The sequence below is a fragment of the Mercenaria mercenaria genome, chromosome 1 (assembly GCF_021730395.1).
Source record: "Mercenaria mercenaria strain notata chromosome 1, MADL_Memer_1, whole genome shotgun sequence".
Classification (NCBI taxonomy): domain Eukaryota; kingdom Metazoa; phylum Mollusca; class Bivalvia; order Venerida; family Veneridae; genus Mercenaria; species Mercenaria mercenaria.
Window position 1 is genome coordinate 111221302 of NC_069361.1, and position 24807 is coordinate 111246108.

Consider the following 24807-nt stretch of genomic DNA (forward strand, 5'->3'; position numbering starts at 1 on the left):
CGTTGTTTATCGCACATTCTAACATGACTCGATTTGATTTCCAATTAAGCAAAGAAGAACATCAAGCTCTATATATTCTGCAATATAAACAACTGTTGACGCGCGGACTGGTAAAAGAGCATTATGACGTCAATTATGACGTCATATTGCCGCATAACGTTCGATACATTACTCCGCGCGTAAACGAAGTCCAGTATAATATCTATTAAAAAATATCAATGAGCATGTCAGAATGAAAACAATCAAGGCCTTCTTGTTATTTATCGTCTAATCTACCACGGTTCATCGTTCAGATGCTTCGGTATTTAACCACTCGGGCTAACGCCCTCGTGGTTCAATTCCTACGCATCTGAATTCTGAACCGTGGTAAATCAGAAGATAAACAACTCGAAGGCCTTGATTATTTGTTAAATGTACAGAGCTTGATTTCCTTCTTTCTTTAACTGTAAATCAAATCGAGCCATGTTAAAATGAAGACAAATGCAAACAAAGTCTAGGACAAAATGAATTATAAAAAGGTGACACTCACTCGCGAATTATATCCAGAAAACGCATTCACACAGTATAAGTATTAACTTTATTGGTTCTAAACATAACTGTACGCATAAAATATGGTTTGTTTAGGCCGATCAAGTGGGAATAAAGCTATACGAATAACAAGCAATTCATTTATATTTCAACACATATCTGGTAATATCGTTTCTGATGTCGAATTTAATATAAAATAAAACAACAATAAACAACTAAATTTTATATTTAGCTCCCGTGTTGACAGTTACGTGCAGAGAGCAGGTAGAACTAAATCCAGAAAGACTGGTTAGGTTATCAACCCGCCAAACTGTTGCATATATATATATATATATATATATATATATATATATATATTAATCAGACTGCAATCATATTTCAAGTCTGCACACTCGGCGGGCTTTTAAAACTTAAATGTGTGTGTGTGTGTTTTGTGTTTCTTTTTTGTGTCGTGCCTTTTAGAATTTCAATTTAGAAATCTATATGATTACTACATGATAAGACATTGTTTGTAAATTTAAAGGTGTCAATTTGTATTTAATATTAAGGCCTTCATTTTCTTTGTCATTTGTATTTAGGTTAATCTTTTTCCAAAAAGGACAGTTGATTTTGGAAATTTTATTTCTACCTTTAAAGGTATACTAGATTTGAAAATATGGAAACTTACTACATAATGTTTATGCAATTTACGTTGTTATGAATTAGGTTTAAAAAAGTTGACACTCTTAAACCTATATAGCAAAACACAAGTTAAGTGTGCACTCCTAATAAAAAGCGGAAGTTTTTGAAACAAAATACCATTTCTGCATTACTCAAATTACAATTCTGATATGATTAGCAATGCTAAATAATCACAACATTTTTATGTTGACGTCATGTCGACGTGATATTTAGCGCCATATTGTATACATCAAGAAATATACACTCGGGCGTATATACATAGTTCGAAATACTTTCAATTGGGCTGCGCCCACATGAAATTATTACACCCAGCGTATAACCGCTCATCATGTAAAATAGTGTAAAGACATACATTTGATGAGGATTTTCTACATGTGAAGTTAATATCTTAATTGTTAAATATTAGTGATAAGAATTGAACGGCTGAAGCGGAATCGATTAATCGGTCCGATTTTCATCTCTCTCCGATTAGATTAATCCGATAATTATTAGGAAATTGTCGTGCAATTAAAAATTGCCTTCTAGCTTTTCGTATTTTTCTCTCCATTTACTTTGGCAAGAGTGTCCATACTTTTCCAACAAATACCGCCTCATATCATAACCTTAAGCAACCCATCTTCTCTTCCCGACACCAGGCAACACCACTTACAATTGTTCAATTGAGAAACTGGATCAGTATCGTATGATCTCGGATCAAATATGCGGATTTGGTAATTTTGGATAAGAAACCATTTTCAAAAAATTAGTGTCCGTGACGACATACAGCGCAAGATGTGCTCCCAATATTCATTTTCCAACAGTTCTAAGCACTTTTCTCAGTTACTTCAGAAAACTGTCAGATGTAGTTTTATTTCTTTAAATGCTTACTTATTCGAATCTGTTTTACCCTTCCTCATATGTTTCACAATGTAACACCAAGTTACTAGCAATGTTTGTGGTCGAATTGCGCTAGGTTTTACTATAGGTGCCAATATGAGTAAATATGAGTACATGTTTACAGCGCGGCTGTTTGACTTTACTTTACGTTTAAAGTAATGACATTTGGCAGATTCCGTACGGTAACATTTTCTTCGAATGCGATTTCGACATTCTCCGGATTGCAGTTGATACGAACGACCAATTGTCATTACGTGTCCAGGGGGTCGAACGTGTTTGGGTGCGTTGAATTTTTAAGCGAGAGCAAAAGGTTAGTTAAGACAAAATGGCGGAAATAGGCGAAAGTGAAAGTAGGTAAGTACACATTTTACCTATTTTATCTCAAGTCTGCTAATTTAAAGAATAAAATCGTCCGCACAACGTGTGAAGACTACATTGGTGAGTATGTTACAAGTTTTAACAACGCGCGATGAAGCTAGTTAAAAAAGTGTTTGAATGCATAAGTCGTTGTGATTGTAAACAACACGTGAACATGCCGTCTGAAATCATGAAATGATACCGTTAAATGACACAGAAGAAGCAGAAGAAGAAGAATGTTTTACGAGACTCTAAACGTTACAGTTTCTGGTCTATAACAATATACAATCATATATACAGCCATAGATAAAGTTCAATCAAAGATTAACTATCTATATAAATGAGGGTGGATCAACGTCTGGTTTCTTAAAACAGTTTCTCCTATATATTCTACTATTTTATTGACCTGTCAAAATGCATATTGATTACATGGTCGGTGCACAGAATATTTTAATCTTCGGTTGATTTTCGGTACATTCCGTACAGTATACGGAAAGTAACCTGCAATTAAAATGGTTTAAATTTAAAGCGTGTATACGGAGGTACGAAAGTCACGATAGCTCAGTGGTCACTGTCAATAGCTTGAAACCTCGAGGTCTTAAGATCGAAACCGTGTAGTGTCTGGGCTTTTTTTACAAACACTTGGTACATATACATTTTTATCCAATATTTCTTCCATTGTATTTTACGATTATTTTTTATCACTATTTTTAAATTTCTATTCTTTTTATTACTTTTATTCACGGTTTATTTCAGTATATTACATTAGACAACTAAAATGAAAATAAAAAATGTTCTCGCTTATGGACTCGAACCAGCGATTTCCCGCACACTAGCCATATGTTGTAACCACCGAGCCACCGACACGAACGACTGGTACGGGTCTCACTTACAATACTAACAATGATATTTAGACACTTAACCAAAATTTATTTCCGTAAAACATACGGATAGCACCGAAGTTTGGCCGAATTTTATAATATCAAATGCACAGAGCGTATAATGTATGCAAATCTGACACATAAAAGATAAAGCACAATACATATACAGTAGCTTCGCTCATAACATGATAATATGAATAATAAACTTAATAATACTAATGTAATTCTTTTCTGATATTGTCCGACCAGATTAACGCTGCACCAACTAAACTTCTTCAGTGTTCGGCAATGTACATACTTATTCCGATGTCTTACTTTACAGATATATTGCTCATAAGATAAATGAGCCAAGCTTCTCGCACGATTTCTACTAGGACGTGTTAAATGTTTACCGCTAATCGGAATTCTTACAAAGAGTACAAACGTAAAGAAATGGGAGCTTGGTACATCTGGTCGCACGGAAATAGGTCTATTGTTACGGGGGGTCGAACGTGTTTGGGCAAGTTGAGGTTTTAAGCGAGAGCTAAAGGCTAGTTGACTTAAAATAGCCGATACAGAAAGGTGGAAGTAGGTAAGTGCTCATTTTACATATTTTTGTCAAGCGTGCTAATTCAAATAATAAAGTCGTCCGTGCATCGTGTGACTACTACATTGGAGAGAATGTTACAGGTTATAACAACGCGCGATAAAGCGTGTTAAAAATTTATTGAATGCCAAAGTTGTTGTGTTTACAAACAACACGTGGACACGCCATCTGAAATCATGAAATATTACCGTTAAATGACGCATAGAGATTATACTTTAGTCAAGATATGTTGCAAACAAGCTATATGGCAAGAGAATTACAAAAAAAAATGACATATACGTGTGGATTATATCAAGAAAACGCATTCACAAAGTGTAAGTACGTTTTTTGGATACATTACGTAATTGTACACGTAAAATATCGTTTGTTAAGACAGATAAATTGTGAATAATCTGTAGGAATAACTAGCAAATAATTTCCATTTCAACACATATCTGGTAATATCAATTAACGTTTTAAATACTGAAGGAGAATTTATATAAAAAACTGAATTTTATATCTAGCTCCCGCACTTCTCAAGAAAAAGCTAAACTTAATATATATTTCTGCATTGCATTTAGTTATATAGAGTGTATTTTCATATTGATTTTTTTAACCGAGTTGAATCAAATGCGAGATTCTGTGGAGCATTTTATCAGTTTTATTCAACAAGTTTTAAAAATGCAATGCGGAAATTCACAAATGTAATATTCTTTTTATCACATGCTAGTTTTTCCTGCCGAAAGTTTTCTTTCTTTGGTATTTAAAACAAGTTAATTTGACCATTACGTTTTATATACTTTAAATGACGTCGACGTGAAAAGTTTATTACATAAGTATATTATCAATTTTATGTCCCCCCACCTAGCCTCGAAGAAGGCTAGGTCGGTCAGTATGTCGGTCCGTATGTACACAAATCGGTTTCTGGATGATTCCTTAAGAACGCTTGAGCATAGGATCATGAAAGTTGATAAGAAGATTGGTCATGACCAACAGATGACTCTTTTAGTAGGTCAAAGATCAAGGTCACAAAAGTGAAAAAAGTAAAAAGTGGCCCGTAACAGTTAAACGGTTTCTGCACGATAACTCAAGAACGCTTGGGCATAGATCATGAAAGTTAATAGGTAGGTTGGTCATGACCAGGAAATGACCCATAATCATTTTGAAGTTAGTAGGTCAAAGGTCAAGGTCACATTGACCTAGAACAGTTAAACGGTTTCCCGATGATAACTCGAGAACGTTTGGGCCTACGACCATGATAGTTGATAGGTATGTTGACCAGCAGATGATACGTATTATTTTTCAGAACAATAGGTCAACGGTCAAGAACACAGTAACCCGGAACAGTTAAACAATTTTCGGATGATAATTTTAAACGCTTGGGTCTAGGATCAGGACATTTAATAGGGAGGTTGAACATGACCAGCAAATGAGTCCTATTAATTTTTAGGTCATTAGGTGAAAGGTCAAGTTCATAGTAACCCGGAATAGTTAAACCGTCTCCGGACGATAACTTGAGAACGCTTGGGTCTAGGATGACGAAATTTAATAGATACGTTGAACTTTACCGGCTGATGGCACCTGCTGATTTTTAGGTCAGTATGTCACATGTCGAGGTCACATTGAACCAGAATAGTATTTTTTTTTGCAAAATAACTAGAGAATGCTTTGGTTTAAGATTAAATTTGTTACGAAAGTCACTTATGACTGGTAAGTTTGTCAGTTTGTCAAATATCCATCAAACAGTGACCAAATAATTTTTGTTCCTCGTGCAGTTAATTGAATGCATCAAGGCGGGGTGGGCATTTCATGTTCTATGAGCGTTTGTTATGTAATGATTTTTTTTATACTCCTGCGACGTCAAACATATGATAAAGTCTTATTATGACCAGCGATGCTTAAATACTCACAACAATATTACGTTGACGCAGTTAAAAATATTTAAAATCTGGCTCCGCCCTTGTGAAATTATTACGGGTATAAGCATCCATCGGGTAAAAATAATGTGCGAACACTGTTTTGCTATTAATCATTTCTTAAATATATTTGATGGGGATTTTCAACATGTGAAGTTAATACATTAATTGATGAATGTTATAGTGGAAGAAAGCCATTGATTTGATGAACGTTTGGTGAAATGTATTAATTTTACTTATATCACCGTTTTCATAAATGATTACTGAGTAGATTGAGTAAATGTTTCTTTTTTAAGTTTCTAGTATTCATTCGTATACTTGTATTACATATGATTTAATTATTGAAAATTTACTCATTAACTTATGCGCCGTGCAAAAATGAGTTACAGTAAATTCATTATAGTAACTGCTTTTTTCTCCATTTATAACTCCACTATTCAGAAAAAGGGGTGCTATTTTACTCCTTCCGGCGTGGGCGTGAGCTTTCTTGTTTAAAGTTTTTCGGAAACCTTTTGTTTTTCTTTGTACCTATTGCTTATATTTTACTGTAACTTAATATTAACATAGCTCAGTATGCAAACAAAGTATGTGCAGGGGCCTGACCCATTATACCCGATGTCAAGGTCAACAAGGTATTATACATGAATCTCCACAAATATATATATTCTCAATACGAAGAATAATCCCGGTAGTACCAAATACATATACACAATTAATATAAAACTAACCATTATGAGCGTACATTAAGTTTAACAAACGTTTCTGCATTCGTACACCAATTTTGTTTTTTTGGCGATGCGGCTGCGTAATGCATCTATGACTAATAAAGGTCACACGCTTCCAATTAAGTATTAAATGATGTAAAATATAAGTAGCTAAGATTACCTGACGAAAATAGAGATCTAAATCGATGGGTTTTTCGATAAACATTTCCTTAGCGAGAAAGCGAAAGTTGTAAATTTACACTCAATAACTTTTTACATACGAAATAGTTCTTCCATGTAGAAACGGCATTGCACACCTGAAACATTTGTCTACTGGGTGCACAGTTTAAATAACCGCAATAATGTTCAAATAATATAATTTCTTAAAAAAATACTGACCTTGTATCTTGTTTACGTGCTTATATCCGCCATTTTGAGTAAACTAACCTTTAGCTCTCGCTTAAAACGTCAACTTATCCGAACCCGTTCGACCCCCTGTGTTACGTTGGTGTAAATTAGATTTCGAATTAAAGACCTGCTCCAGTCCTACCTTTTAACCTTAAATTGTCACTGAAAAAAACATGAAAATCCTGACTATGAACAGTGACACCTGTCAAAATAGAATCTATTTTATATAAAATTCTATATAAAATATCTGTGGTTTTGCGTGCTAAAGTGTGGCCGTTAATTGTTACCTATTGTAATCATGGGTTGCATACACACAATAGAATTTGAATAGCTGCGGAGCAGGGCTTTAATCCAACAGCTGACCCTCCCACCAGTGTTTAACGCATGCTCAAGAACTAACAACCACGAACCATGGTCGGCCGTGACTGATTATTTCATTGACTGAGATTGATGACCATATTTGGAAACTGTACTACGATGTTGTGTTGTAAGTATAATTGGATGACCAATCAATGGCAAGGTGAAGTGTTGACCCAGTTACATTGGCTGTATCTTGTGGAACAGTTTGCCTCAGTGTTTGAGGGACTGCACATCTTTGTCGAGTTTCAAACTAAAACTAAGGGAGCACATGTTCAATGTAATGTAAAGTTGTTTTGTTTTTTTAAGTTTTTAATGTAGAAGTATCATTTCTAAGTTTCAGTATTACTATTGTATACTATTTGATAGGTTTATTTCCTGCTTTGGCTAGCGGAGCATTGCGCGTTCTGCTAGTCTTAAATTTCATTCTAGTCAATTTTGGTTTAGTCATGGCATTTTTTATGTACTTTTATGAGATTAGGTGATTAACTTGCAACCTCATTTGTAGATACATTTTTATTACCAATTTATTGTTATATTAAGCTTTAAGAGACTTAATATAAATCCTCTAGTTGTCATTTTTTTGCAATGATTGCTTGATATTACCCAGTTTTTCAATATTTTTGTTATAAGTTTTAGTCTTTCTTATTTGCCTGTGATATGTCTTCCTATGTCATACCCTATTATATGCCAAGGACCACAATGGAAATAAGGGATTCTTCTATCTCTTTTTTGTGTCATCCTTTGCTATATAATGTTGATGACATGATTGTATTTAACATACATTTTGTTCATTTTTGTTTGTATGTTTTATATGGTGCCATGAAATTTTACATTGTATGCAGAAATAAATCTATCTATCTACCTGGCCACGATCAGCACACTTAACATGGGACCATTTGACAACGGAATTATCGAGAACAGGTAAACTTGTTTATTACTTACATGTTATATATGGGATTTTTGTCATAAATGTAATTTTTATGTTGCAACAATATATATATGCTACGATTTGTTAAGATTTTAGCTAGGTTTGCTACGAAAGAGTTGTAGTAAATGAGAAATAAAATGTCACATGGCCCGCATTTTGTATTCTTATAGGCGTTGACAGTTATGTAACTTATTGCCGTACTGTATGCACCAGATTTGATTCTTGGTTGAACCATACATCCAACGAAGAGTAGATTTATTACATAAATATAAACATACAATAATATAATTCATATGTTCACAGTATAATATCATCAAGACAAATTGATAAAGTGCACATTTAAAAACAATTTTTATCTTGCTATGTATTACGGATACATGTATACAGTTGAAAGGCGAAGTACGTGAAAAAGATTAGGTTACTGTAAGTATTGTTATCAGCAGGTCTAAAGTACTATAATAATTTGTAGTTATTAATATTGCCGTTGATTGTTTCCAGAATTTTTACAGTAGTATACAATTTAATAGTAGGTAACTATAAGTTATAAATCAACATGGTATGCACACACTGCTGCACTGTATGAAATGATACAAATAATAATATACACTTTGTTTCTCTAAAGAATTATAAACTATATACCTATAGATATTGACATGGCATTGGTGTTGAATATTTTGTTATGTATTTCTAAGAAGAAAAGCATGATAGACAAACTGACTCAATTTCTTAATAGTATTTCTGTCTGTACTTTCCATATGTTCAGTAAACTTCATGACACAAGGATTTCTATAAACATTTACATTTATATATTGTGTTCTTAACTGTTGATATGCAGAGCAATTAGAATGAAATGGTATTCACCCTCTAAATCTAACGAATTGCAGATCGTACAATAACGCTGGTGTCTTTCAATCCTGTTTTGTCCATAACGACCAGTTTCAATTCTTAGATTGTGGGCTTTAAGTCTCAACCTGCACAGCGGAATGCGGAATTTACAAGACTGTTCTAAATATGATTCCAATATAACATATTTCTTAAAATGCTTGTAAAGACTAAGACTACTAGAATTATCAATTTCATTTTTCCATTTTTGTACAAAAACATGCAAGACCCTCAGTTTAAACCACAGTTGTCAAATAACGTTTTTTACACTGTTAGCCCAGTTGTTTTTTTTTTTGCATTATGCATTATCTTGTTGTGCTTGCCCCACTAATACAGTATATAATGTAGTTACAGTAATAATTTCTAAGTTTATAACTTTACACCAGTACTTGATTATTCTTGCATATCTATTTACATACAAAGGAAATCTGGTTCACCATACACGCCCATGTTTTTACTTGAGGACTTAACTCTTAATAGGCTTTTATTTAGGTGTATACATTCTATTTCTTTTGACTTTGAGAAACCCAAGACCTCACTTGCGTAACTAAGTATAGATCAAACAAATGCGTCGCACGACTGACATACTGGTATGATTTTGGGTGTTAGTTTATTTTTCTTTACATTATTAAGAAGTACATTTAGGGCTTTTAGTCCCTGTCCAGCTAAATTTTCTGAGGTCGGTGCAAAGTTTCCAGTGTAATTGAAAACAGTACCCAAATAGTTAAAATCATTTACCACTTCAAGATTATTGCCATCATAATACCATTTTTCATCACCTCTCAAATTACCACGTTTTCCGAACACCATTGCCTTAGTTTACTATCCCCATTTATCACAATACATTTTCATCTGTCAAGGTTACTTTGAAGGTCTTGTGGAGTATTACCAAATACTACCATGTCATTAGCAAATAGAATTAGAATAAAAGTAATATCATCTATTGTCAAGCCACTTGTTTGGTCTCTCTGAAGAAATAGCTCTAAGTCTTCTACAAACAGTACAATAATAAAGGGAACATTACTTCCCCTTGTTTGAGCCCAACTGCGCATTCAAAAAATCCTGAAAATGTATAAGCACTTCACATTATTGTGCATGCTTCTTCTAACATTTAACATTTTCCCCTTTACACCAGGTTTGAATAACGAACCATAAACCGTTAAGGTATACGCTGTCGAAGACCTTTTTCATGTAAGACCTTCTGTGTTACAGCATTTAGGACAAATATTGCATTTATAGTGGACCTTCCAGACCTAAAGCCAAATTTGCTATCACTTAGTACATGTTCTTTCTATCCAAGAACTTAATCTGTTATCTAGTACACCTGAGAAACTTTTGCAAAAAAAAACTTACTAGTGTAATGCCCCTGTAATTGTTAACATCGTTTGGGTATTTTTTCTTAAATAATGGAACAATTACACCCTCAGATCATTGTTGTGGGAAACATCCAGTATTTGGGATAGCATTAAATATACCTGCAAGATGACTTGCTAAAATGTTAAAGGAATCAATAAAGTACTCATTTAAAAAGGTGTCCATACCACTAGCTTTATTTCTACTTAATGATTTAATGACTTAGTGATAATGGCTCAGCTATATTCTTAATAATGATAGTAGTAGTTAACAGTCAGTTGGGGAATTTGCCTGCGAGGCTGCGAGGCTATCACGTGACCCTATGACGTCATCGGGTAGGAGCGGGGCCATTGCGGGAAAAAAACCGTGACGTCATAGCCCAACCCTAATATAGAACAATAAGGGCAGCCGCACCTTCCGATGAGTCATCGGGTCAAGGTCACCCGGTCAATGACCTAGAACAATGGGAAGCCGCACCCAACATTTCAAAATAACAATAGAGAGTAGGTAATTTCCATAACGTCATAGGTCGCACCCAACATTCCAAATATCAATAGAAATTAATTAATTTCTATGACGTCATAGGCCGCACGCAGCATTCCCAAAACAATAGAAACTAGATGAGTCTAGGTGAGAAACTATAGGATCCTCCTATGACATTGTTACAACATCCATTTACCATGTTTATCCCTGGTCCAACAGGTACGAATGTTACATAAATTTATATACCAAAACCGCATTAGTTTCTCTTATTTTAATTTTATGTATAAACACAAACAATTGCAAAGGATAGTTTTGTATTCACAAATGTATATATATATTAGCATGTGGGAAGACATCAACGGTCAAAGATTTGCTGCACAACCATACAGCTAGAATTCAGCCAACAATACAAAGAATAGTGTGGTTGTATAAACGATGGCAGCCATTGTATTCAATAATTCAAAGCTCAGTTTTACCACGAGTAAAGTTTATTCAGGGCATTTTTACAGGCCAAGATGATGTCGATTTCTTTGATCCTAGACTCAATAACTTGCTTATTTTGGACGACTTATTCTCAGTAGCGGGCAAAGATAAACGAATCACGGACTTGTTCACAGAAGGGTCGCATCATAGATCGTTATCAGTGATTTCTATCAATCAGAATTTGTTTGGAAACAAAGATCCTATACAACGAAGAAATTGTCATTATATCTTACTGTTTAGCAACCCCGTAGACCGACAATCGATCATGGCATTGGATAGACAAATGTACCCGGGCCATACAGACAGGTTCATGAAAAGCTTTGAAAAGGCAACTAAACATCCGTGTGGCTCTTAAGCCTTTCACAAAAGAAGATGATCGATTGAGACACGATGTAACATGGCTAGACCGAGTTTCAACACAACCTGAATTAGCCAATCTCTTGTCAGAGTCTTTACAGAAAACTATAAAAGAAGGAAAGGTACACGAATTAAACCATTCTTCAATAGAATCTCCACCCGTGCTGATTGTAAATAACTCGGAAGATATGGCGAACAAAGCAAAAGCTTGCGACGATGGCGGACTGCTGTTTGACTCTGTACACGATCTTCAAAATCACGTGAAATGTTGGTGCCAGGAAGGTCAACCAATGAAGCGGCCATTCCCTGACAAAGATTATTTACCCACTAAAAGGATGAAATACGATTCCGAGGACAGCAACGACTCCGTCGAATACCTGGTTTATGAAAACGAAGTTTACAAAAATCTTAAAGTTTACCAGGCAACATAATGAAAATGAATGGCGAGAAAAAGTGGAAAAATACGTAAAGCAAAGACTTTCCGTTACAAAAGCTAAAGCAAAGGCTAATAAAACCCTGCGAGAAGAAGACATACAGGTGTTTATGCTGAAATATGGCGTTTTACTCTCCTATATATTTAAATTGAGAGACGGTTATCTCCATAACAAAATTACGGTAACTGTCGAAAAATACCTCGAGCGAGAATTGGATCTAGAACGTGCCATTCATCTGGCATTGAAGAGATTTAAACATTATTTTGAAGAATTCTTGGATGAACACCTTATAAAAGATAACGAAAGGGCAGATAATAATAACGATGACGTTGAGAGTGAAAACAGTGAAAATGAAACTGACGAAGAAACTGACGACGAAATGGACTGAAATTACACAGTTATCACAGTTGTCTTTGAAGTACTTTGTAAAGGGTTTTAGTCAATATCTGTCACAGAATTACCTATAAGATTGAATATAAATACCGTTGGATAGTTGGTTTAGGTCAGTGACTGCTTGGTGAAAAAAGAGTACACAAGTGTTTAGGAAAATATGGACATATCTCATAACGCTTAAATTGTATATTTGATAATCATAATACCTTAGACAGCTGAAGCGAATGGATTGCATTCATTGATTGATTGATAAAGAAGCAGACGACAAAGGGGTTAATATTATACCAGGTATAATTCCTATTGACGTTATTAAAGCAGATACTATTTTACAGTCTACTGAGCTTGAGGATTAAACATCAATATTATAGAACTTGTCGCGTGTTTTACCTTATAATCAATAGGTTTGAACCATATACTATATCCTATAAGACTAGTAAATGCATTTATTCTTTACATTGTACCATTTTTTATAGAACGGTATCATTTTCTTGAAGGAGTTCCATTGGGAGGAAGTCAACATGATGAGTGACATTTACATCTATCTACAAAGTGACGTTTGTAAACAACGATACTAGCCATTTCAAAATACAATTGAATGAGCCTATATACTTAGAAGGTATATGGAAAATGGCTTTAATAGAGTTTCACGCAACGGAAAAAGTGAGATCGAAATCTAGTGACGGACTTTACGTGTATTCAAATATTTGTGACGAAAGTATCGTGAAAGGAACAGCTAGTCCTTTGCTGCGACGACTTGAGAAAAACAAGAAAAATGGGTGGGATTACAAACTTGACGCTCCTTACTACCTACCTGTGAGAAGAAAAGAAATTCGTGAATTGGAAATACATATAAAGCAGGAAGATGAAACAAACGCGTCGCATTTAGTGAAACCTGTGCGCCTGACACTTCACTTAAAACGATATCCGTTTTTGTGCCCCCCCCACCCCATGAGTGGTGGGGGCATTTAGATTTGCTCTTGTCCGTGCGTCCGTCCTTCCGTCCGTGTGTCCGTGAGTCCGTCCGAAGTTCGTGACACGCCTAGCTCAAAAGTATTTGATATAAATTAATGAAACCTTGCATGAGACTTTATCATGATATGAACTTGCGCACCTTCTATTTTTTGTCTGGCTCCGCCCCCTAATTTTAGAGTTATGGCCCCTGAAATAGTCAAAAATGCACATTTTCACCTTGTGACATGCCTAGCTCAAAAATTATTTGATATAGATTCAGGAAACCTTGCATGAGTCTTAATCATGATATGAAGTTGCGCACCTCCTATTTTTCATCTGGGTCCGCCCCCTATTTCTAGAGTTATGGCCCCTGAAATAGTCAAAATGCATATTTTCCCCTTTTGACACGCCTAGCTCAAAAAGTATTTGATATTAATTGATGAAACCTTGCATGAGTCTTTATCATGGTATGAACTTGCGCACCTCTTACTTTTCGTCTTTCTCCGCCCCCTATTTTTAGAGTTATGGCCCCTGAAATAGTTAAAAATGCACATTTTCCCCTTGTGACCCGCCTAGCTCAAAAAGTATTTGATATAAATTGATGAAACCTTGCTTAAATCTTTATCATGATATGAACTTGAGCACCTCCTATTTTTCATCTGGGTCCGCCACCTATTTTCAGAGTTATGGCCCCTGAAATAGTCAAATAAATGCACATTTTCACCTAATTATGTGCCTCACTCAAAAAGTATTTAATGTAAATTCATGAAACCTTGCTTGAGTCTTTATCATAATGTGACCTTGCATACTTGGCATTCTTCTTGAGAATTTTAGCATTTATTACAGAGTTATGGCCCTTGAAATAGCCAAAATAGTGGATTTTTTGTTTGTGATGCTCATAGAATAATGAATCCATTTCATAAATATTTTTTTGAGGCTATACCCCAATAAGACTGCAAACATTTGAATGATTTCCCCTTATTTGTGACAAATGTACCAGTGGGGGGCACACCCTGTGTCCTACAGACACATTCTAGTTTTTGCTAAACTCATGAAATTGTAGGCGTGACTTTGATCTAGATCAGCTATTAATATTGACCAAATTATAAAGACAAAATAAAATGAAAATAACAAACGCTATTATGTGTAATAGAAAAATTAAAAGTGAATTTTAATGTAAAATATGAAAAAAATAAATTGGACAGCATAGAAAGCATTTATATTTATACCACCGTGTTTTATGAATAGACTGAAACTTTGCCTTAAAATGTTTAAAAATAAAGTAATATAAAAACTACAAGGTCGTTGACTGTTTTGCTAGTATATCAAGTTTTTGATCATCGATACCATGTTCACGCCTCGCGCACACGGTGTAACTTGACTTATACTTCTTAAGGTAGGTTATCACATCTTTGATCTCTCAATAGCCACAAAATATCCGGTAATTAAAAGGACACTAAGTGCGTGTCAAAATTTAAATTTACCTATAATTATCTGGTATTTGAGATATCATGGGAAATAAAAATTTTAAAAACATTTTCTAAATGAGTTCAATAATATCGTGGTTCTTATACCGTTTTATTAAATTAACTGGTTTTTTATTTCGAGCTTTTTACTATTGTAATTTAATGTTTATATATACTAGAGAGGGCTTGATTTGCCTCATCGCTTACAATGTAATTGACACGGGCTGAAATTTCTTACACAGTCAATTACGGAACACGATAAGATCGTTAATATTCCGTTATTTGATCCGCGGGTATTGATATAACAATTATTGGGTTAGATATTTGTTTACATTTCATATTTCGTTTTATATAAAGTATTATTGTATACGATTAAGAATTCCATTATGATAGGACAATAGAAAATAGATTAAGAAATTATAATAAGTCCGGAATGTGTCATGACAAAATTAAGGAGTGTCTGATGAATCGTGTGGAAAACGGGGAATGGCGTGAGTCATTGCTAAAATTACATTACGTCACGGGGAAAAAACGGGGAGTGGCGTGAGTCATTTTGTTATTCGGAGCCTTGAATGTTGGATGCGGCCGTGACGTCATGGGAATTTTCGATTGACTCACCTAGTTTCTATTGTTTTGGGAAGGTATAGTCATGGGAATTTTCGATTGACTCACCTAGTTTCTATTGTTATGGGAATGCTGGGTACGGCCTATGACGTCATGGAAATTAATTACTTTCTATTGTTATTTGGAATGTTGGGTGCGACCTATGACGTTATGGAAATTACCTACTCTCTATTGTTATTTTGGAATGTTGGGTGCGACTCCCCATTGTTCTAGGGCATTGACCGGGTGACCTTGACCCGATGACTCATCGGAAGGTGCGGCTGCCCTTATTGTTCTATATTAGGGTTGGGCTATGACGTCACGGGTTTTTCCCGCATTGGCCCCGCACCCACGCGATGACGTCATAGGGTCACGTGATAGCCTCGCAGCCTCGCAGGCAAATTCCCCAACCGATTGTTATATACTACTAATATTCAAAAATTCTTGTACACATGAGTAAATAGTTTCATGTGTACTTATATCTAAGCTGTTTACAATTCGGTTAAATTCGGGTAGTTATGCAAATAAATTACTTCTAATCTGCTCTGCTAACAATGGATTCCAATTGTATCCATTTACTGTAAATCTAGTATGATTACACTTAATTATAAAGGAAAGTGGTGAGTCATCAGACCACTCTGTAAATGGGTGTTCTTGAAAAGAATCGATAAGTTAAAATCATTTGCATTCAACAATACATAATCTATAACACCTTGACTCATTGTGCTTGCATATGTAAAAACACCATTTATATCACCGTGTAACCGGCCATTAGTAATTCTCAATGACGTAGATTTGCACAGGTCGAGAAGTTTTAATCCATGTGTATTGCATGTTGTGTTGAGGTTCTGGCATAGGTATATCAGGAGTAAAGTCACTATCATCTAAAAATTCTACCACTCTGCCACATACAATATAGTCATGCCTGGAACAATTGCCTACTCTAACGTTAAAATCGCAGCATCAAACTCGTATATGTCTGACTGAATCAAATAAAAAAGTCAACGTTTATAACATTATATGCCGGAGAATATTCTACTCAAATGTAAGCCCCAGCTAAGTAAATATCTTCCTCAAGATTCAAGAATATTTTATCTAGCTTAAGCCAGATAACAATGTCGTGATGGTTCCGTTCTATTGAAATATCATCGAATATCTACGAAAGACCGGTGGTGATATCGAACTTCATACTTCACAGTTCAAACTTCACACTTCACACTTCATATATATAATGCTTAATATACATACAAATAATAGCAAAGTCTGAAGTGTGAAATTTGAAGTCTGAAGTGTGAAGTTTGAAGTGTGAAGTATGAAGTGTGAAGTAGAAAGTCTGAAGTTTGAAGTGTGAAGTCTGAAGTTTGAAATGTGAAGTTTGAAGTGTGAAGTCTGAAGTTTGAAGAGTGAAGTCTTTTTCGGGCGTTTTTTTCTATTTTTAAAATAACCTGGAATTACCGAGATTTGGCATAATGAAGTAGAATAATGATTATGGCTGAGGTACTTCTGACTCCAGAGGCGTAATTTGAATGAATATCATAGAGTATAATATACTGTAAGAGAAGAAGATATTAAAAAGGTTTTCCTTTATAAGTCCGTTTAAAAGTACTGGCCCTCGGATGGGATAATTTTGAATCCAGTGGCATAATTTGAATACCTTTAATACTAGACGACCGCTAGGTAATGCCACACACCATATATCTAATTTCTATGCCTTTCTGTTTTACACATGAAGATTTTTAAACATATATTTCCATTCGTTTACTATGGCAACCACATTTCTGCATTGAATGAAATTGTTTTAGCAATTTGTATGTGCGTCACCCATGTATCATTCCCGTGAGATTGTTTAAAAATTATCCCAATAGTTTTTCTCAAGAAGATTTTGAACGGACGGACGACAGACAGTGAATTTCTCCTTATTTTTCGAATATCAACAAGTGATATAATCTAAACTCGACAAGTCGTTTATTTTCTTAGAACATTCAAAATGTGCACAATCAATAATACTTAAAACTCAAATAAGAAATGGCATACACATTTATGCCAATACACAATAAGCAGATGACGTCAAGTCACGTGAAGTTTAATCTACGAAGTGCGAAGTGTGAAGTGTAAAGTCTGAAGAATGAAGTTTGAAGTGAGAAGTATGAAGTCTGAAGTTTGAAGTGTGAAGTATGAAGTGTAAAGTGTGAAGTCTGAAGTTTGAAGTGTGAGGTATGAAGTGTGAAGTCTGAAGTTTGAAGTGTGAAGTGTGAAGTTTGAAGTGTGAAGTCACTACCGGTCTTTCGTAAATATCTGCTCGTTAATATATACTGCTATGCCACCATTGCAACGTTAAGCCCGTCTGTGCTGAAACTTTCGATAAAAATTGAAGCAATTATAACCACTTATAACAATACAAGAGCTCTTATTAGTCCATGCCTCATATATAAACGCAATGTTATAATTACTGATTTTACTGATGAATTCATTGTCTTCCAGTTTATCACTGCTGAACCCGTGGACATTCCAAGAGGGGACCCGAAGATCCGCCCTCGCGTCACCCTATCGACTCGTACGACGCGTAGAGCCAATTGCACAGCTGATCTAGGACCTGTACCTATAGCCTTCATAGATTGCTCAAGAGCAGTCAAATCAGTGACAGTCTAACCGTCCACGTAGAGAGAATCATAACTTATCCAGGATTTCTTGTTTTGGCTCTGAGCATGTTTCATATGTTGGACCAATTTCCGCTGTTCGTCAGCAACCTCCTTAGGAAATTGTTCAAAAACATGGAAAATAGTGTTTGTGAGTGTGGATTTAGCACGACGAATTGTTTCTGGTCCTTGAAATACGTAAATTTAACAACGATATTCCGTGGTTTAGGAGCACGTGAACCAAATGGCCGGACCGTTACGTGGTGGGCTAGGTTGACCAACAACGGAGGCGTATAACGGCCTATCTCCAGGGTTATCTGATTCAGACTTTGGACCACCCATTCTGTGTGCACGTTCTATGGGGATTTGTTTAACGTAATATTCTTCTAGACCCATGTTGTCAATTAAGAAGAAGGATCGCACTCTTGTCTCCGTTGTCTGAGGTTTTTCATTTCTCTGCTCAGCGATGTTACTAAACACTAAATTGTTACGCATGGACTGAGAAGTGAGATATGTTAACCTGTCTTCGAATTTTTGACTTCTCCGCATCCAAGAACTCAATGTGATCATTGGCTTGTCCCAACGCTAACAACAGATTTTCGACGCTATCGGAAACTTTGTTTATTTTTTCATCATGTTCTTTTATATTGTCTTGTATGTAACTCCATAGTTTTTTTCAGTTCGACGTCAAATTTTGAAACTTTGGACTCAAGCGTCTCTAAATTTTTCTCAACATGAAAAATTCTACCTTCAATGCGTTTCAAATAGATTATTATGTCAAAATTAGATGGGACTGCCGTATCAGTGCTTTGTGAACCTTGTGAATTGCTAATCTTATTATTATGGCTTCACTCCATCTCCGTAGAACTTTGTGAACTCCCCGTAAGTCCAGATTCACTCTCAAAAACTGAATTGTTCAATATGTTTGGATTTAAGTCACTTGTATCTCCATTTTCCAGAAAGAACAGAATTAGCGTCTCTTATATGGTCACTAATTGCCACAGACGAATATTGATCAGACTGATCAGGTAGTGATCCGCCATTACGCGCGGTGTTTGAATCGGGGATACTATCTTGACTGCTTTTCTTCCGTTTTTGTCACGTTTATTATGATTTGCCATTGAGGACATATGTACACATCTCGGTTATACTTATTAAATGTTATAAATCCATTTTTGCTTTTGTTTGACACTTTAAAATCCAAAAAATTGAAATTTGGTCGAGGGCGATTTTTAAAACGACCACCACATTTAATTGACCTTTGACCTTTGACATATGAATTATGATTAGTGAAGAATGCTGCAAACAAGCTATTTGACAAAATGAATTACAAAAATGTGACACTCATTTGTGCAGTATATCCAGAAAACGCATTCACAAAGTGTAAGTACGATTACTGGTTCCATAACATAACTGTACGCCTAAAATATGTTTTTTAGGCAAATAAAGTGTGAATAAGCGGTAGGAATAACAAGCAAATAGTTTACATTTCAACACATACATGTATCCAGTACTATCGTTTACCGTTTTATGGTAGTTTTGCACGTTTGATAAACCGGAAGTGATGGCGTAAAGTCTTTTATCCAGAAAACATAGAATAAAGTCTGGATTCGCGTACGGAAATGAAAATAATTTTATGAATTAATCGAAACCTGTGGATAAAATTATTACAATGGCACTGTTGCTATATCTTTAAAGTCAAAATATGATATTAAAACATATGACACGTTAAACGATTCAAAATAATGTCTTAATATTTGCGTGAAATGTCAGGTCCACTTTAATCATTGTGAAATATCATAAAAACAAGCACACAGACCTATACATTTTATTTCATCAAATGATAGGCAATGAGTTTACTTGTAACTGTGAGAAGTTTCATCAAAATCTACATTGTAGAAAAAATTTATTTGTGATAATGTTATGAAAGTTATGATTTTCCATTAGACTCCCTTTATGAAATATTGCATGAGGTTCATTTTTTTTGCTTGGGTTTTACGTCGTACCGACACAATTTTAGGTCATATGGCGACTTTCCAGCTTTGATGGTGGGGGAAGATCCCAAGTGCCCCTCCGTGCATTATTTCATCACGAGCGGGCACCTGGGTAGAACCACCGACCTTCCGTAAGCCAGCTGGATGGCTTCCTCACATGAAGAATTCAACGCCCCGAGTGAGGCTCGAACCCTCATCGATGGGGGGGGGGGAAGTGATTTGAAGTCAGCGACCTTAACCACTCGGCCACAGAGGCCCCGGCTCAATTATTTCAAATCAGTCTAGCAAAATATCAAGCACACGACCCTATCTCTTTTATTTGCTGAATTTTCTAGGTATATTCTAAAGTTTTGAAAAATCAGAGTTTAATCAAATTCTACATTGTAGAAAAAATGTTGATCCAAACGTGCAGAACTACCTTAAATACTGATGCAGAACTTACAAAAAAACTAAATTTTATATCCAGCTCCCGTACTTTGTTTTGGCACAGACGTATGTTAGTTTAAATGGAGAAGTTTTTGAAGGTGAAGATGATAAGTCTTTCGTTTCCGTTGACCTTTCAAGTATAGTGTTAGTCTAGACTTTTTCTTGTAACGTTGCATATTTGAATTTAAAACAAAAAAACATACAAAATAAATTACAAAAAAACTAAAAGGCAAAACTAAAACACAATGGAATACATGTAACAATGGAACATAATCGAAGCTGACGCAATATATAGTGTATCATTCAACTTCCAATATATGTTTTGAAATCCCCTAGGTCTTAACAAATTTTTATTCTCAATACATAAAATAACCCTTGTAGTGCAAAATATATGTACACAACTAATCTAAAATCAACCATTTTTAGCGTACATCAAGCTTAACCAACATTTTTTGCATTCGTACGCCACATTTTTGGCGATGCGGCTTAATGCATCTATGGCTAATAAAATAAGATCTGACGCTTCTAGTCATGTAATACATGATGTAAACTATAAAAAGCAAAGATTACCTGACCAAAATAGATCCAAATTGATGGAGTCTTAGCTCACCTGAGCAATGCTCAGGTGAGTTTTTGTGATCGCTTGATGTCCGTCGTCCGTCGTCTGTCGTCTGTTTGTCAACATTTAGCTTGTGTATGCGATACAGGCTGTATTTTTCAACTGATCTTCGTGAAATTTTGTCAGAATAATTACCTTGATGAATTCTAGGTCGAGTTCGAAAATGGATTATCTGGGGTCAAAACCTAGGTCACTAGGTCAAATCAAAGAAAAACCTTGTGTATGCGATAGAGGCTGTATTTTTCAATTAATCTTCAAGCATTTTGGTCAGAATGATTACCTTGATGAATTCTAGGTCGAGTTTGAAAATGGGTTATCTGGGGTCAAAAACTAGGTCACTAGGTCAAATCAAAGAAAAACCTTGTGTATGCGATATGGGCTGTATTTTTCAATTAATCTTCAGAAATTTTGGTCAGAATGATTACCTTGATGAAATCTAAAGAGAGTTTGAAAACAGATTATCTGGAGTCAAAAACTAGGTCACTAGGTCAAATCAAACAAAAACCTTGAGTATGCAATAGAAGCTGTATTTTTCAATTAATCTTCATGCATTTAGTCAGAATGATTACTTTGATAAAATCTAGAAAGAATTTGAAAATGGGTCATCTGGGGTCAAAAACTACGTCACTAGGTCAAATCAAAGAAAAACATTGTGTATGCGATAGAGGCTGTATTTTTCAATTAATCTTCATGAATTTTGGTCAGGATGATTGTCTTGATGAAATCTAGGTCAAATTTGAATATGGATTATCTGGGATTAAAAAGTAGGTCATTAGGTCAAATCAAAGAAAAACATTGTGTATGCGATAGAGGCTACATTTTTCAATTGATCTTCATGAAATTAAGTCAGAATGATTGCCTTGATAAAATCTATGTCAAATTTGAATATGGATTACCTTGTTTCAAAAATTAGGTCACTAGGTCAAATCAAAGAAAACCCTTGTGTATGCGATAGAGGCTGTATTTTTCATTTGATCTTTTTGAAATTTGGTCAGAATGATTGCCTTGATAAAATCTAGGTTGAGGTTGATTATTGGTCATCTAGGGTCAAAAAGTAGATCACTAGGTCAAATCAAAGAAAACCCTTGTATAAGCAATAGAGGCTGTATTTTTTATGAAATTTGGTCAGAATGATTGCCTTGATGAAATCTAGGTCAAGTTTGAATATGGATCATCTGAGGTCAAAAAGTAGGTCACTAGGTCAAATCAAAGGATAGCTTAAGATCTTCAGCGCTCTCGGTTTATATACTGGATTTGGACGGGAGTGCTGAAGTGTACTCCGTAGGGAAATCATACCAATAATCGTGCTAGAAATCTGACACGCTCGCGTTTGTACATTTTAAAAGAAATCGGCAGCAGCACTTTCTGATCAGTTAATATATAGTAAAATCTACCATTGTGACAAAGTTTACGTTTTAAAACCCGTAATTGATGGCAGAACTACCTGACAATTTCAAACTGGTCTGAAACGTTTACTCTACGCCGCCATCTTGCTCCTTTGAAATACGAGACTGACCTTTCACCCGCGCGAACCGCTAAGAGAGCACTCACATGTGCCGCTTCGTATTTGTAGTTGCATCAGCATCCCGGTGGCAAAAAAAAACTTGGAAAAATGGTTATTTTTTATTGAAATTGATTTGAATTATTACTTTCATAGATAAATCCTTAAGAAAACTTGTATGTATAAATCATTTCTTTTGTTTACAAGGTGCTCTACATGTATATTTTTAGCGGCTCGCGCGGTTACGTCATGCGAGAATCTCGATGTAGCAACAACAATGGCCGCCGAAATGATGCTGATCTAACAGTGACTTGTAAAAATCGGCGATTTTATTGTAAGATTTGCTTGCAGAATTTGATGGTGTTAACTGATGTAGAAGTGATTACTTTATCAAGATACCCATACGTCTCCGTTCAAAATTTCAGCTGACTACGTTTGCGACGAAAAGTTGGACAACTTTTTATTTTGGTATGGTTTCATAGTAGGCCTGGTCTAAAACTCTAAAGCCGCAACTATAAAAAAAACAAAATATAAAAAAGCGGCATTTAGAGTTTTGGAAGCCAGGACTAAGCAAAGGAAAACCCTGTATATGCGATAGAGGCTGGTTTTTTTCAATTGATCTTCCTGAAAGTAAGTCAGAATGATTGCCTTGATGAAATCTAGGTAGAATTTGAATATTGGTAATCTGTAGTCAAAAAGTAGGTCACTAGGTTAAATCAAACAAAAACCTCGTGTATGTGATAGAGGCTGTATTTTTCAATTGATCTTCATGAAATTTTGTCAGAATGATAGCCTTGATAGAATCTAGGTCAAGTTCGAATATGGGTTATCTGGGTTCAAAAACTAGGTCACTAGGTCAAATCTAAGAAAAACCTTGTGTATGCGATAGAGGCTGTATTTTTCAATTGATCTTCATGAAATTTAGTCACAATGATAGCCTTGATGAAATCTAGGTCAAGTTTGAATATGGGCCATCTAGGGTCAAAAACTAGGTCACTATGTCAAATCAAAGAAAATATTTGTTTTTGCTCCAATTTTAATGATAATTGGTCAGAATATTTTTTTCCATGAAATCACTAGGTCAGACATGTTTACACTGTTATGGTGTATTATGGTGTGTTTCTCAGGTGAACGACCTAGGGCCATCTTGGCCCTCTTGTTTGATAAACATTTCGTTGGCGAGAAAGCGAACGTTGTCGGTTTACACTCAATAACTTTATTTATACGACATAGTTCTTCCTTGTAGAAACGGCATCACACAGCTGAAACATGTGTCCACCCGATGCATAGATTAAATAACCGCAATAATGTTGAAATTACATAATTAAAAAATACTAACCATGTATCTTGTTCGGGTACTGATGTCAGCCATTTTGTCTAATCTAACCTTTTGCTTTCGCCTAAAATTTAAACGGACCAAAACACGTTGCATCGACCCCAGCTTATAGCGCTTCCTCGAATTATACTTATGCATTCAAACAAAATCATTATCATGTTTAAGACCATCTTGAATCATTTATTTATAGCGAATGATTAAATATTCTGATTTAATACAACGTTTATTTTGATGAATTATGAAGGGATATTCTGAGCTGTATGACAGCCTAAATATTCTATTCTAAATATTTTTCATAAAGCTCTCATTTGAAATTTGATGTTTTTAGAAAGTTTTCTCATTACACTTAAATGTAGTTTTAATTAAGACTAAATGATAAAATTATTATATATTTACCCTTAGAGGGATGAAGTGGGACCTTTCAGACAGACGTGTAGATGGTGGATATGGTCCAATTATTGTTTTGTCATCTTTCTGTCTCATCGTGATCACAGACGGTATACTTTTTTCATTTGGCAACTTGATGGTAGAGCTGATAGAAGAGTTCAACAATGATCGGGCAACAACGGCTTTGGTCGCATCAATTTTAATTGGGATATCTGGTCTTATCGGTTCGTATAAATGTATATCGCGGTATATGATTGTTTCAGGAGAACATTGGGTTACATGCACGTCATCATTCAGCA

At 35.2% G+C, this 24807-nt stretch overlaps 1 protein-coding gene across 10 annotated transcripts in view; it reads left to right on the forward strand.

The window, feature by feature from the left end:
• The window catches only part of LOC123526506 (monocarboxylate transporter 13-like), a 38968-nt gene that overhangs the window by 793 nt on the left and 13368 nt on the right, over positions 1–24807 (forward strand). The window contains exons 1-3 of one of the 10 annotated variants that reach the window (XM_053520629.1): positions 1030–3318; positions 3646–3894; positions 24524–24732. In XM_053520629.1, the coding sequence (XP_053376604.1) occupies positions 24528–24732 (205 nt within the window). In that variant the 5' untranslated portion in view covers positions 1030–3318; positions 3646–3894; positions 24524–24527. The other 9 variants (XM_053520610.1, XM_053520636.1, XM_053520633.1 and 6 more) reach the window with 9 other exon arrangements.